Consider the following 14050-nt stretch of genomic DNA (forward strand, 5'->3'; position numbering starts at 1 on the left):
TGAAGGCTAGGTTTTGACTATGGATAACTAAATGATTGTGTATGTACAAATTGGAGAAGTTGTACGGAGCGCTAAGTTTGTCGCAAGTTGGTAGTTACAGACCATTTGTCACGTCAAAAAATATGGAATGGGGATGATTTCATATTATAATACGATTTTTTGCGAAAGCTATATGGTTCAGGCTTTGCTAATGGTATTAATAGGTGTGTTAGGATCTAAGTCAAGGTAACGGGGTGTGTCAGGACGTAAGTTGAGGTGATTCCGCGCGTCCTCCTCCTACCATCGTTACTTGTCACCACCGCAATCATCCATTTAAGCCCCTTGATGTGCAACAACCCTAACGATCACCCACAGCCCCCGATCCGCACCTATCAGACTGTTTTCTCGCCTCTGCCTAGGACTCCGTAGCTTGTTGTTGGTCGTAGCAGCGTCCCCTTATCCGACGAGGTCCTAGCTCGACCTTGCCGTGGTGGCCGCTTGCCATGTTGCCTCCAGCTTGGGCCTCTGGCAATGTAAAAAAATGACTACGCGCAATAATTTTGCAGGTGCCTGATATCTAGCAAACATGCATATAAAAGACGTAGAAGTCCTCTTTCATAATATGAAAGGTCGTCAATGGAAGTTCAATTACATTCTCATTCCCTTTAACAAATACTATTGTGAAAATATCACAGCTGGTGAAGTTCGGTTGTAGCGTCACGGTTCTTAATAGATTGGTCATAACTCCCCTAAAAAAAGATCGATGAGAACAATAGTTAGCATCACCCTATATGCCACAAAGGTGACCTAACCTTTTTTTTTCCTGTATCTATACCCTTGTATAGTGGCCTCCTTTGGTTCATAGGGTAGAAAAATCATAAAAATAGGAAAGTCACAGGAAATGAGATGACATGTATCTAAAATTCTATGAATAGAAATATGAAAGAAGATGCCCTATACTATAAGATTCCTACAAACCAAAGAAGACCTAACTTTGAATATCAGCCGTTGGATATGCTCCATCGAATGGTTGAGAGATGGCAAATCCAAACAAATATCATCCTTTGGATAAAGTTTTCATCTCACAGGATTCTGCCATGTGGCTTGTTAATTGAATCCCCACTATCGTCTCATATTATTCTAGAGGCATCTCTTTCCCATGCCAAAAATCTGATTCTCCACTAAAAAGAAGCAACAGAACAATCGAGATTCTATAGAGTTGGGCCCTGACTAGTACTTTTTCCGTTTGAAAAACCTTATTCTTTGAATGGACGTATCTAATAATAAAAAATCAGAAGGATAAATTTTTTCGAACGGAGGAAGTATGTTTGTACGGAAGAAAATAAAATGTCGAGAATGCATTTCCCCTGCTATTATATATTTCCTGACGTGCACATCTAATTTAACAGTACCGATGAAGTACGTACTCGTATGTGCTAGAGTACACACCCCACGCACGTCTCAGCTCTGAAAGATTTGGTGCGATCAAATATCTTTTCACAGACTCTAGAACCTTCCAGGCCCTTCCTGCCCCACGCTCACGCCGCCGTCCAACTCTGGTGTCAGGATTAAATTAATGGATACATCGCCGACTCCGGCCACCGCCCTCGCGGGCAAGCAGCGGCGCGCCGCCACGCGCGCCTTATGGCGTGACAGGTGACGCCGCACCACACGTTCCCCGCCGGTCGACCGCGCTACGTACGACGGAAAATATCCAGTCGAACTATCTGCCAAAATAATATAATATCCGAGCTCGATCTAATCCGTCACGGCACGGACGTCGCGGTGGCCTCCGACGATTGGTCCGCAGACGCCAGAGGTCGGCCAGCCCCCACCAACTTGGCACACACGTATGCGTATGCTCCGCCCGCAGCAACACGCACGCCACCGCCTCCTCCAGCCCACACAACCTATACATAACTGCGGCCGCCCATGAGAGTATCCATCCATTCTTTCTACCGAGTTCTCATCACAGATCAACGGCACAACAGAGCATCGATCGAATTACGGATCACAGCGGATCATCAAGACAAGCAGCAAATCCATGGGAGTGGGGATGAAGCGCGCGAGGGAGGAGGAGCCAGTTGTGTCTCTGGCGCTGTCGCTCAGCACGGACTCTCCGACGACGTCCAGCACGACGTCGGACAACTCGACCGGTGTCCCGGCGGCGGCCGCCAGGAAGAGGACGCGGCGGGGGAGAGTTGTGTCCACGTCTGGGGAAGGGGAGTTCGTCTGCAAGACTTGCGGCCGGGCCTTCGAGACGTTCCAGGCGCTGGGCGAGCACCGGACCAGCCATCTGCGCGGCCGCCACGGGCTGGAGCTCGGTGTCGGCGTCGCCAGGGCCATCAAGGAGCGGAAGCGGCAGGAGGACCAGCAGCACGACTACCACATCTGCGGCCTCGGCTTCGAGACGGGCCAGGCGCTCGGCGGCCACATGCGCCGGCACCGCGAGGAGATGGCGGTCCGCAGCGGCAGCGCCATCGACCGGTGGGTCGCGCTGACGGATCAGGAGGCTAGGCACCAGGACGGCGCCGACCGGCCTCCCGTCTTGCTGGAGCTGTTCGTCTAGTTAGCTAGCTCGATCTCTCTGCTTGCTAATTCAGGACTTGTACAGATCTTCAGAATGATATGTTAGGTTAGTTGTGTCTTCAGAATGAGATAGCTTAATTGTCCGATCGACTGGGGAGTATAGTATATATTTTTGCGGGGCCATCTTGTATATGATCACAGTTCACAAGTCCAATTCAGAGCCTAAATTTGTACTCCAAATTCTGCAATATAAAGCTGCCTTTACAACTTAAGATCGTCGAGACGTTAACAGTATACTGGTGTCCGGAATATCAAGTGGTTTGAGATCTAGAAACCACGATCCTACTCCCTCGCAAAAAAGAAAAGAAAAAAAGAAACCACGATCCTACTACCTGTGTTTTATTCGTGTTCCATCTGTTCGAAAAGAGGTGCCATACCGTTTCAAAAAAGAAAAAAAAACAGCTGCAATAAGTCTATATCCTGACAGAGTGACACATCGAGAGAGATATGAGCACACTATTGACAAATGTCGACATTGTACAAGTGGAGAAGGAAATGAGAATCGAGAAAGATGCTATAAATATCGAGTAAGATATAGTCACTTCTGAATATCGATTAATGTTTATCTGATCGATACACTCCACACCAGAAAGCAGACATAGTTAAACGTAAGGCATGACGGTGACTAGTAGGAATATCAAGCAACTCTAACCGATCACAATACTTAACACCTACTAATAAGCGACATTTTCAGATCAAATTTATAGATCATATTGATTTTAGCTTTTATGCTTCAACCAGACAAGAATAGCTAGCAACATTTTAAATCCGTATTTTTGAAATCGTTAGACAATTTAAAATCATTTTCAATATATAAGATGGTCGTGGATTTGCTACCCACTGCGAGTGATTCACACGTGTCCATGTCCAGGATGAGAAACAATTATGTAATTTGAATGTAAACCATGACACTTATTTTGGAATGGATGGAACGGTTTAACTACCACTAAAATTGCTCTTAATAAATCCTTATCAACGCATTTAAAAAGGAAGGCTAGTGGGATGCCTTCACGTGGAAAAGTATAAAACAGAGGCGTACGTTCTAACACGTCTACGTACCTACACGGAGAACAGCTAGCACACGCTTTGTGCCTTTTGTCTGCATCGATCGATCGTGTGATAGATGCTTCATGTTGCTCACCCGACGTATGTCCATCACTGGCACACGGCCGAGGCTGACCGGTGAGACATGCTGTTGCTTCTGGGCAAGTTGGGTGGGAATCGACGACGCGTCCTCGCTACCACGTAAACCGAGGCAGAGATCATCTGAACTGACGATCGATGAGCTGTGTACGTACGTCAATGGGCAACGAATGTCTTACTAGTAGTATCATACCTGTCTTTGTTTTAGAAAATTATTGTAAGTACCATACCTGATCCTCAAAACGAAAAAGAATTAGTACCATAGTACCTGTCATGTGAAACCTTAATTACATGCACACGGAACACGCTCGCACACACGTGCACGCACCACTTTCCTGGATGTTTACAAGAATGAACGAATGAATGAATGCAGAATGTATTTTGAGCGAGCGCGTGGCGCACGGGGAAAATTCCGCAAGACATACAAGTAAACAAGCCGACGACCAAGCCATTGCTTCCATACCCGGCCTGGAGTAGACGACCGACCGACCAAAAAAAGCAAGCCGAATCAGGTAAGGTTGGACCGTTTATACAGTAATACTAGTCTGGTTCGCGATGCCCATTCCCGTTCGTCGGGCGCTAGACCACGTCTCCTGGGTGGGACTTGACCCGGCGCACGTACGTTTCCCCGGTGCGTATCCAACGTACGCCTTGTCTCTTTTCTGGCATCCCGCCGGCGCCTTCCCTTTTTGGGAGCACGAGCCAGCACCGTGGGCCAAGATTCCCCCGTCGCGAAGCCGGCGCGAAAGCACGTACGTAGACGTCAATCTATCCAATCCAAGCGCGTCCCGGTGAGTGGTGAGCAAGGAAGGAAGCGAGGGAGAGAGACGGCCGCCGATGGCGACGCGCTCCTCGGCGAGTCCTGGCCCCGCAGACGTCTGCCCCGACGTGGAGCGCACGTGACCGGCGGCCAACCACCTGGCTGCTAGCCCCTCGTACGTCGCCTTCCTCTTTCCCGTCTCTCCAGGCCGTATATATAGAGCCGCACACACCCGACCCAAACACAACAGCATCACAAGCTCGCAACAACAGGAACAGCCAGCCACCTGCGCTTCTACACCTTCCGGCGATCATATATTTCCCGGCCGCAGTCTACACCTTCTCGCCGGTTGGTTTGGTTCATCAGTAGTCGATCCATCACAGCTCGGCGGACCTCCATGACGAAGCACCAGAGAGCACCGGCGGACCGGCTCGTGTCCCTCTCCCTCTCGCTCTCGCTCTCCCTCGGCGCCATCGCCGACCGCAACACCAAGAGGACGCGCCGCACCGCCGCCGCCGGTGGGGAGTTCGTGTGCAAGACGTGCGACCGGTCGTTCCCGACGTTCCAGGCGCTCGGCGGGCACCGCACCAGCCACCTGCGAGGCCGCCACGGGCTCGCGCTCGCCCTCGCCGGGACCGGGCCGGAGCCCAGGAAGGCCACGGACCAGAAGCAGGGGCACCAGTGCCACGTCTGCGGGCAAGCGTTCGAGATGGGCCAGGCGCTCGGCGGCCACATGCGCCGGCACCGCGAGCAGGAGGCCGCCGCCGCCGCGGTGGCGCAGGCGCCGCCCGTTCTGCTCGAGCTGTTCGTCTAGATTGGTGAATGGTTAATTAGAGTTCTACTAGGACAGAGTTCTTGATTAACATGTGTAGTGTACGTACGCGATTGGTTTGTACGTTTCTACACGCAGACACACTCGTAGCTAGCTATTGATCGTTGGTTCATTCATTCGTCTACTTTTGTACTACACATATTGGTGACTTGTTCATTCATTCATTGGTACGGAGATTATATATACACGTTAACTCATTTGCTCGTCTATTTTGTTCCAACTAGCCTCGTGTCCCGTTTTATCGGGAGGAACAAGTATGTTCTTTTTGTTCCATTTTTCTTTCCACTTTATTGATTTTTTTTATATCTTGTGTGCTGACTGGGATGCCACTGTTGTAAAACCGTTGCCGCGTCAATGTCAAATGCACTTAGTGGGGCAGAAGGCAAATCTTCATAGTTTGAGATTCTAGTGTTTCTTACAGGGTGACTCCAGATAGTCTTCGACAAGGGAGCAAAGGCCCTCTACCGAGGACAGCCATTGAAGGCTAGACTTAGGATTTTCACTCCAGAGCTCGATGCTTGGTACTCAAAGAGCACCGTCAAAAATGAAGCCCACAGAGTTGCCACCACTTGCCAGGAAGAAGTCTTGCTCCAATGCCCGTCAAACTTTCGAACAATGATGAAACCTACACGTTGGGGAGTTATAAAGAAGCTAGATGTATCTACGCTAATATGTAGAGGACAACGGATACCCGTTAGCGTTCATCCCTCGCGCTGGTAGAAAGCAAAGGGTAGACTGTCATGCGGGACCACATGGCCACGTCGCATGTGTCACCTCTAGTGGCCTCTTTCGCCAAGTTTTCATGGCCTCCAACTCAATCGGTCGCATGGCTGTCGGTGTCTGTGCCGAAGGGATCACGAAGAAGAAGACATTTACATCATAGGGAATGTCGGTTCTCAGCGGATCATGCCCCCATCCACTCCTCTGATGCACCTTGAGGTGGGAGCCGCCGCCGCCATATGTCCCCTATAACAAGGACACGATATAGGCTCTCGATCACGTTGAGGGCAGACCAGAACCTCGGCCCCAGCAATTGCAGACTAGGAAAAGGTCAAATGATCCACCACCACCACTACACTGGCCTTGCAGCCATGGCGACATGACAACCACCACCTGGCATTGGGGGGGGGGGATTCCTCCATGGAGTTCGGGCTTCGTTGTAGTGCACGCCGTCTAGTGCCGCCGCCGCTCCCCAGTCGAAGGGCTGCCCCCGGCGAGGTCACGAGCCCACCGCCGCCATCGACCTAGCTGACTTCTTTTGACGGCGGCGAGATAGGTAGGAGGGAATGGGGAGGGGGCTAGCGGTTACCACTGAGCCGCACCCCTAGGAGTGACGTGGGCATTTTATTGTCTCTACTATGTATGTAAGTAGTGAGCAAACAGATGAAGTCTCTTTTAGGAAATAGTGTGACTAGATCTCAATCGACTAAGACTTAACGAAGTCTCAATCAAGTGAAGAACATATAACGTGATTGGGTGAACTAAGTGCTTTCCTCAAACAAAAAATATATCCTAGATTGGAGGACTGCACCTATACCATATATAGCCTAGGTACAACTGTACAAAAATCAACGAAGTAAATGTTTTTAATCATATCTAAATGAGATCTGATTTGGTTCTGGCCTTGTACATCAGGTGTACATTAAATGGGTATCAATCTCTTTCCTTACAACAACAGATTCTAAGATCTTCTAAGCAAGGTAATTACACCGCATCATCTGCTGCTACTACATGCATCAGCATCTATTAACTTCCTCTGGTTCGTTGTCCTATAAATAGCCAGCTAGAAGCCCCATAGGCGATGTAATAGAACAAGAGGCAATTACACCACTGGTGTCATAACTTGGCACGAAAGATCAGTTTAGTGTTTAAACTTGCAGCATACATTAAACTGGTGCCACAACTTGATTTTGATGTGCATATACGGTGCAAATCACGTTTCTATACGAACATAATACTGATTAGGCACGCCGATGTTGCATCGGGCCCGCTGTCAGCGACTAGACAGCAAAGTGGAAGCGTGGCCTGCTATTTTTTTTTTAAAATAAAGACCTTGAAATTTTTTTCTCACGAAATATACTATGCCACGGCCGCAAGGGTCCATTTGTCAGCCGTGCACAAAAAAATAAAAAATTGGCACGGACGAGGACTCAAAAAGCTAACATGTACTTAACAGCAGCGCAAAGCAGACCACCTGACCACCAGGCATTTTATGTATTAAGTGGGTACTGCTGCTATATATTCTTTGACTATTAAGCGGGCGGCAGTCCCTACATCCAATTTTGCACTGTTCTTTTTTCAGAAATTTATCGAATATATGTAAATTATAATAGTGTGTTCATCGCAAAAAATATATTATAATAGTGTGTTATAAATAATATATATGTTTAAAATAAATTACATTATAAAATAATCACATATGGATTTAGCATTTATCTGTATAATAAATTTTGAATTACAAAGTTGTTCATGTAATAATTTGCATATTGAATAAGAACATATATTCAATAAATTCTTGTATGAGTTTAAAATTGTTCACAGTTTTAACAAAATATTAATGTAATATACAAATGTATTCATGCTTTAAGTAAGTGTTTAAGTTATTATATATTTTAGTGAATGCTTATATAAATTTAAAAATGTTCACAGTTTAAAAAACATATGCATATAGTGTATAAAAGTGTTCCTGCTCTAAGAAAGTTTTTTATTTCACTATATATATTTTCATGGATTCTTAAATAAGTTTTAAAATATTCGCAGTTTTAACCAAATATTCATGTAGTATATAAAAGTGTTCATGCTTTAAAAAACATATATTCATATAATGTAAGAATAGTTGGCTGGGTTAGAAGCAGTCGACTTGTAGTCATCATGTGCGAGCGGCCACCACACCACCCTGTAGCGTCACCTTTTTTAACAAAATATATATTTTATTTCAATAAATGCTAATATAAGTTTAGAATGTTCACGATTATAATAAAAAAATATGTAGTATCTAAAAGTGTCATTGTTGTTTTAAAATTTATTTTATTTTAACACACAGTTACATTTTACATGTATTTTAATTTATTTTACAAAAATAACAGTGTAAAATGGGTTGCTGGGACTCCAGTCCACTTAAGTCAGAATGGTTATATGCGTTTTGTATTGGTTAATCACAAGGAAAGGTGTTCGGTGTACTAGTTTGGCTGGCGGTACTGCAGGCGTCAGGTAATATGATCGAATCCCATGGCGATAATTTTTGCACAATACGCCTCCATCAATTTTTCATGAGAAAAAATACAAGAGTATTTTTTCAAAAATAGCAGGCACGCGTCATTCGGTCTTACAGCGAGGCCCATGCCACGTTGGCGCACCTAATCAATACCGTATTCGTATAGTAACGTGATTTGCACCGTATATGCACGCCAAAGCCAAGTTGTGACAACAGTTCAATATATGTCGTAAGTTTTAGCACGAAACTGATTTTTGTTGCCAAGTTGTCGCACTAGTGGTGTAATTGACTCATAGAACAACCAAAAGGCATTGTAACTGCAATAGACATCCAGGCAAGGTAAACGGCGGCATGGACTCCAAACTAATAGATATTCCTCGTGGCCTGCTTGTTCTTTTGCATTAGCAACAGAGGTATAGTATTGTAGTACTCCCAGTTATGCAATCAACAATCCTATTATAAATCTCCATTGTCCATGAATCCACATGCCATCCACTGAGACTCTTTTCCTTTTCAGGTGTTCACGCAGGCAACGCAGATGCATCCTCGTGCAGAGCTTCGGATCTCGTCGTCAGCACGAAGGCCGAGGCCGGCCCGGGAGGAAGGCCTCAGCACTTCGTGAGCGTGATCAACACTTGCAGCTGCGCGCAGAAGAACATCAAGCTGGCGTGCCCGGGCTTCAACTACTCCATCGCTGTCTACCCGGCCAGCGCCATCAGGCGGGACCGCGACGGCGTGCACTGCACCCTCGTCGGCGGCCGCCCGGTGGGGCCTGCCCGGTCGGTTAGCTTCGTCTACGAGTCGAGCGCCAACTTCAGCTTCCAGCCCGTCTCCTCCACCAGCGTCTGTTAGATTCGGTGAATAAATGGTCTTATGATTGTACTGTTTCCTCTGAGACAAGAGAATCTCTCTCTATTCTGGCAATAAGAGCTTTGGAGTGTAACTGCAACTTTTGAAGGGATCAAACTCCTGTGTTTTTTCTGTCCTTTTTGAAGAAAAAAAACTTAGTTGTAGCTTATAATTTTCAGCGAAATTTTTATCTCATGTATATGGTTCTTCATGGTAGCCGAGTGTTGACAAATCGGCCCAATGGGAATCATACATGCGTGTAAGCTTATTGGCTTAAAATTAGTAGTAGGCCGATGTTGTGCGACGTGCTCGAGTCGGAAAAAAGGAGAGGTAAAGTGGGTGCGCATTAGTTGAAACATAAATTGGATACTCTTAAGGTGCCCCTTTAATGGTGCCTCTAATTCTCGTCTAGATGAGAAATAGTTACATCTCATCTAGAAGAGATCTAGATAGCTTCATCTATGATGTTGGACATTCTTTCTGTGAAAACTTTGCGCACGCACAACCAATGTTCGGATATACACGCGGGATTTTTATTCGGAATTTTTTAACTTTTCAAAATGTGTATTTAGACAATGGGTGCATATGCACCTAGGAGCCATTGCCAATTTCCGATTCTTTGTCCCCTTTATTTTGGGCTGTTTTTTTTTTCCTTGTGTGTTGTTGTTGGCTGGCTAAGGGCATGAACTATGGAGGCTATACCAACCTAGTGCCTCACACATGCCAAGTAGGAAAGTAGCAGCGAAACCACCGTCTCCAAAACTAGAACCCAATGCAGTAATAGCCTTAGCTGGCCTTCTCTTTCTTGCTTTGCCCAGATTTCAGTCCCACTCTTCCTAGCTTTTCCCTTCCTCTCTCTGGCCTTTTGTGGCCTGGTTTTCTTTTTGTCAGGGAGGAGACGGCCTCCTCTGCAAGATCCCCCTTTGTTCTGCAAGCAGCACATAAAGCAATTTGGGACATCCGAGCCGACGTGGAGAGCTGAGGCATCTGTAGCGATGGCCATGCCCTAACATCAGGATAGTGGCATGACCACATGGTGAAGCATCTGTCTGATGATTAGGGGCGAGACCGGATCGGATTCAAACGGACAATGCCCACATCATATTCAATTTCATATTAGTTATGTTTGTATAACTTTGTGATGTTTTTTTTAATGAAAATCAAAAAGACAGCTCGTTGTTCAAAGGAAAAATGGTCTCATGAACTGACTAAGAAGTAGTTGTGTTGTCGTTGATTTCTGTATTGGTTGGCCTTTTAGATACGTGGAGTGCACCAAGTGGGGGCTAGGTGAGCACGCAGATGGAAATGGCCAGGAATGTACCCTTATGGTGCTGCCAGCTCAATGGCTGTTGTATCATAATTTAAAATATTCTATAAAAAAACCTGGCACATTGATAAATCATCAATGTATGTTGACATAAAATTTCATATCAAAATTCGAAACATTTCACAAGATACAAAAATATAAATTTGACATCATTGTGATAATGAGCCAAATCTAAAACCCAACTTATGTTATGTACTACTCTTTCATTTTAAAGTAAGTGTTTGAACTAAAACCCTGACTCTTATTATTTAATTTGGAATTTTTCATTTCCATTTTTCAAACAATGTTTTGAATTTTGTGACAAATATACATAGAGGTTGTGTGGATGTGTTAATTTTCTGTGGAAAACTTCCCAAACATTTTTAAACGTGCTATAGGAGTTTGACGCACCAGAAGCAGGAGATATTCTTACGGAGATGGTCACTTGCACAAACAACGTCGGGGTCGACATCTGCTAGATCCGTGGGACGAGTCTTCCATTTGCCTTGGGACAGAGCTGGGTTAATGCATTAAACGTCGAACTGTCAATCAAAGCACATACCAGACAAACGTAGTGATGAAAATGGGCCGGACCGTCCGGTTTTCAAAAGTTATTCACAAATTCATAAAATGTTCTCATTTTAAACGATTGTTCAAAATTCCAAAAAATGTTCTGATTTCAAAAGAAAAATGAAAAATTCGAAAAAATGTTTCCTTATTTAAAAACTATTAAAAAATTCAAAAAATGTTCATGATACTGTAATGTTCACGCTTTCAAAAAATTAGAAATTTCAAAAATATTGATGCTTTAAAAAATATTCATTTTTATAAAAAAAATTGTGTCCTAAAAATGTTTGAATTTAACATCTGAAAAACCAGTCACTATAGTACTAGGTCGTTACAGGACAGTACGCTACAGTCAGTGGCACCTAGAAATAAAATGGAGGGTGCGTACACTTCTTAAGAAAATGAAATCTATTTCAATTAGCTTTGAATGGGCCTTGAAAATCAGGTAATTTTTACATGGTAAAAAATATGTCCCAAAATTCTGGGTGTGCCATGGCACACCCGCTATGTACACCACTGGCTACAGTATCTGTGCACTACCGTGTACTTCATCCGCTCCAGAATATAAGGTGTATCAGTTTTCTTAAGTCAAACGCATTTAACATTGACGAAACTTATAGCCCAAAACATCAACATCTTCAATACTAAATTAATAAAATACGACATTTCTGACTTATATTATGGATATTGATATATTACTCTATAAACTGGGTCATAGCTGAAGGAATTTGATGTTTCAAAAACCTAATATACCTTATATTTAGAAACGGATAAAGTACACTTCAGGGTGCTACGGGAGCTTCTACGTGACACTCTCTGCGTCAGAGAGCCGCCGTTTCGCACAGGCGCGCAGCTCATTTGGGCCGGCCCATATTGCGGTGGCACTTCACGAGATGGAAAAACGTCAAAAAAAAAATCAAGCGCAAGAATTGGGATTCGAACTCTAGAGGACGGAGTAATGAGCATGATGACCTGGCAACTCCGACCGACAAAGTTCTGTGCTAGATGTGCAACGCAGACCTTAAATAAACAAACTACAGCGGCAAAATCAAAATCTTCAGAATGGAACCAAGAACCTTTTTTTGAGAAAATTGAACCACGGACCTGCTATCAGTGAATCAAAACCGCTAGCCACTGTAATTCCTAGAAATTTCTAACTAAAAAAGCAACCCGGTGCAAATGAACTATAAGTCGCAACATATTTAAACTTTTTCGAAATTTCAAAGCTATTTTATTTTTGAAAAATTTAAATATTCTTGGAAAATGAACATTGTCAAATTTATGAACAATTTTTTAAAACATAAACATTTTATGCAAACGTGAACATTTTTTGAGTTTCTGAAACATTTCTTGACAAAAGGAAAAAAATTGAAATGAGAACAATTTTTGAAATTACGTACAATCTTTTAGAAATTGAAATAATATCTGAAAAACAGGAACAACATTTGAAAACGCGCATTTTTCAAAATTATGAACAACTTATTTAACAATTCAAAGATTTCCAAAAATTCCCTGAACATTGTTTGAATTTGTGATTAAAATTACAAAACATGAACAATTTTTTAAAAAATTGAAAAAATTTGTACAAGCTGAAACATTTTTTGAAATTCACAAACATATTTTGAATTTACGCATTTTTTGAAAAACACGAACATTTTTCTGAATAACGGAATATGTAAGAGCTCAAACCGTGGACCTCCACCAACTGAGTTTTTCAAAATTACGAACGTTTTCTTTGATATTCACACGATTTTTTAGTTTTGCGAACAAATTTTAACAAACATGAAGATTTTGATGATGTAAACGAATTTGGAAACCGGGAAAACTTCTTGAATTTGTGAACAAAATCTAAAAATCTGAACATATATGAAATTCCTGAACATTTTTTCAATATATGAAAAAAATTGAAAATCCAAACATTTTATAAATACGTGAAAAAATTTGGATAAAAATTTCCTAAATATTTTTTGAGTTTGCAAACATTTTTTGAATCTGGAACAATTTTGAATTTGTGAAGAAAAACTAAATAACAAACAGTTTTTGAATTTGTGAACAAATTTTCAAAACTTGAACAATTTCTGAATTTCTGAAGAAAATTTCAAAATAGGAACTCTATTTTAAATGACAAACATATTTTGAATTTCTAGAACAAAATTTGGATATGCGAACAATTTTGAATGCGTGAACAAAAATATGGAAAATAAGAACCTTTTTTGTAATTCCTGAACAATTTGTGACAAATATGAACATTTTTTGAATTTATGATTTTTTTTCTTTAAAAACGACCATTTTTTAAAATTTCTAATGTTTTTGGAAAGAAAGAACATTTTTCAAATGTTAAGAACAATTTTCAAACATAAAGTTAGTTTTAAAAAGATAAAATAACCTTGAAAAGGAAAAATGAAAAAGGAAAAATAAAACAAAAAACAAAAAAATATGAATAGAAAGAAGGAAAAGAAAACAAAAACAGAAAAACCGGCAAAAGACACAAAACCGGTTCAGGGAACCTTCTAGAAGGTTCCGAAAACCAGTTGGATAGTTGCAGTGGTGGGTCTACGTAACTGGGCCGGCCCATCGCGTCGTTGCTCGATCGCTCGCCTGTGTGAATCGCCGGCAGTTTAACAGTGCGCGTTAAATGGGCCAGCCCAGCCGTTGCTCCCTTTGCGTCGGTTGCCTGTTTTGAAGCTTATTGCGTCCGATAGGAGCTCCCCGGAGATTTGATGGCGAAATCCCGAAATCACTAGTTGAGGAGCGCTCCCCGCAACGATTAGTCAAGAAGCGCTCCTCGACCGCTAAGTGTCACGTGTGGAG

General features: G+C 43.2%; 2 protein-coding genes across 2 annotated transcripts; both read left to right on the plus strand.

The window, feature by feature from the left end:
* The first annotated feature begins 1858 nt into the window (after positions 1-1858).
* LOC119298322 (zinc finger protein ZAT8-like) lies at positions 1859-2780 on the plus strand. The gene has a single exon (XM_037575770.1). It carries the CDS (start codon positions 2024-2026, stop codon positions 2546-2548), a length of 525 nt encoding a protein of 174 aa, XP_037431667.1. The 5' UTR covers positions 1859-2023; the 3' UTR covers positions 2549-2780.
* Positions 2781-4740: 1960 nt separating this feature from the next.
* LOC119298324 (zinc finger protein ZAT8-like) lies at positions 4741-5504 on the plus strand. The gene has a single exon (XM_037575771.1). It carries the CDS (start codon positions 4869-4871, stop codon positions 5283-5285), a length of 417 nt encoding a protein of 138 aa, XP_037431668.1. The 5' UTR covers positions 4741-4868; the 3' UTR covers positions 5286-5504.
* The last annotated feature ends 8546 nt before the right edge of the window (positions 5505-14050 follow it).

The sequence above is a fragment of the Triticum dicoccoides genome, chromosome 5A (genome assembly GCF_002162155.2).
Source record: "Triticum dicoccoides isolate Atlit2015 ecotype Zavitan chromosome 5A, WEW_v2.0, whole genome shotgun sequence".
In the NCBI taxonomy this organism is placed as follows: Eukaryota; Viridiplantae; Streptophyta; class Magnoliopsida; order Poales; family Poaceae; genus Triticum; species Triticum dicoccoides.

What these genes read in the sequence shown, in the direction of transcription:
- LOC119298322 (XM_037575770.1), top strand. Translation starts at nt 2,024, where the DNA reads ATGGGAGTGGGGATGAAGCGCGCGAGGGAGGAGGAGCCAGTTGTGTCT.
- LOC119298324 (XM_037575771.1), top strand. Translation starts at nt 4,869, where the DNA reads ATGACGAAGCACCAGAGAGCACCGGCGGACCGGCTCGTGTCCCTCTCC.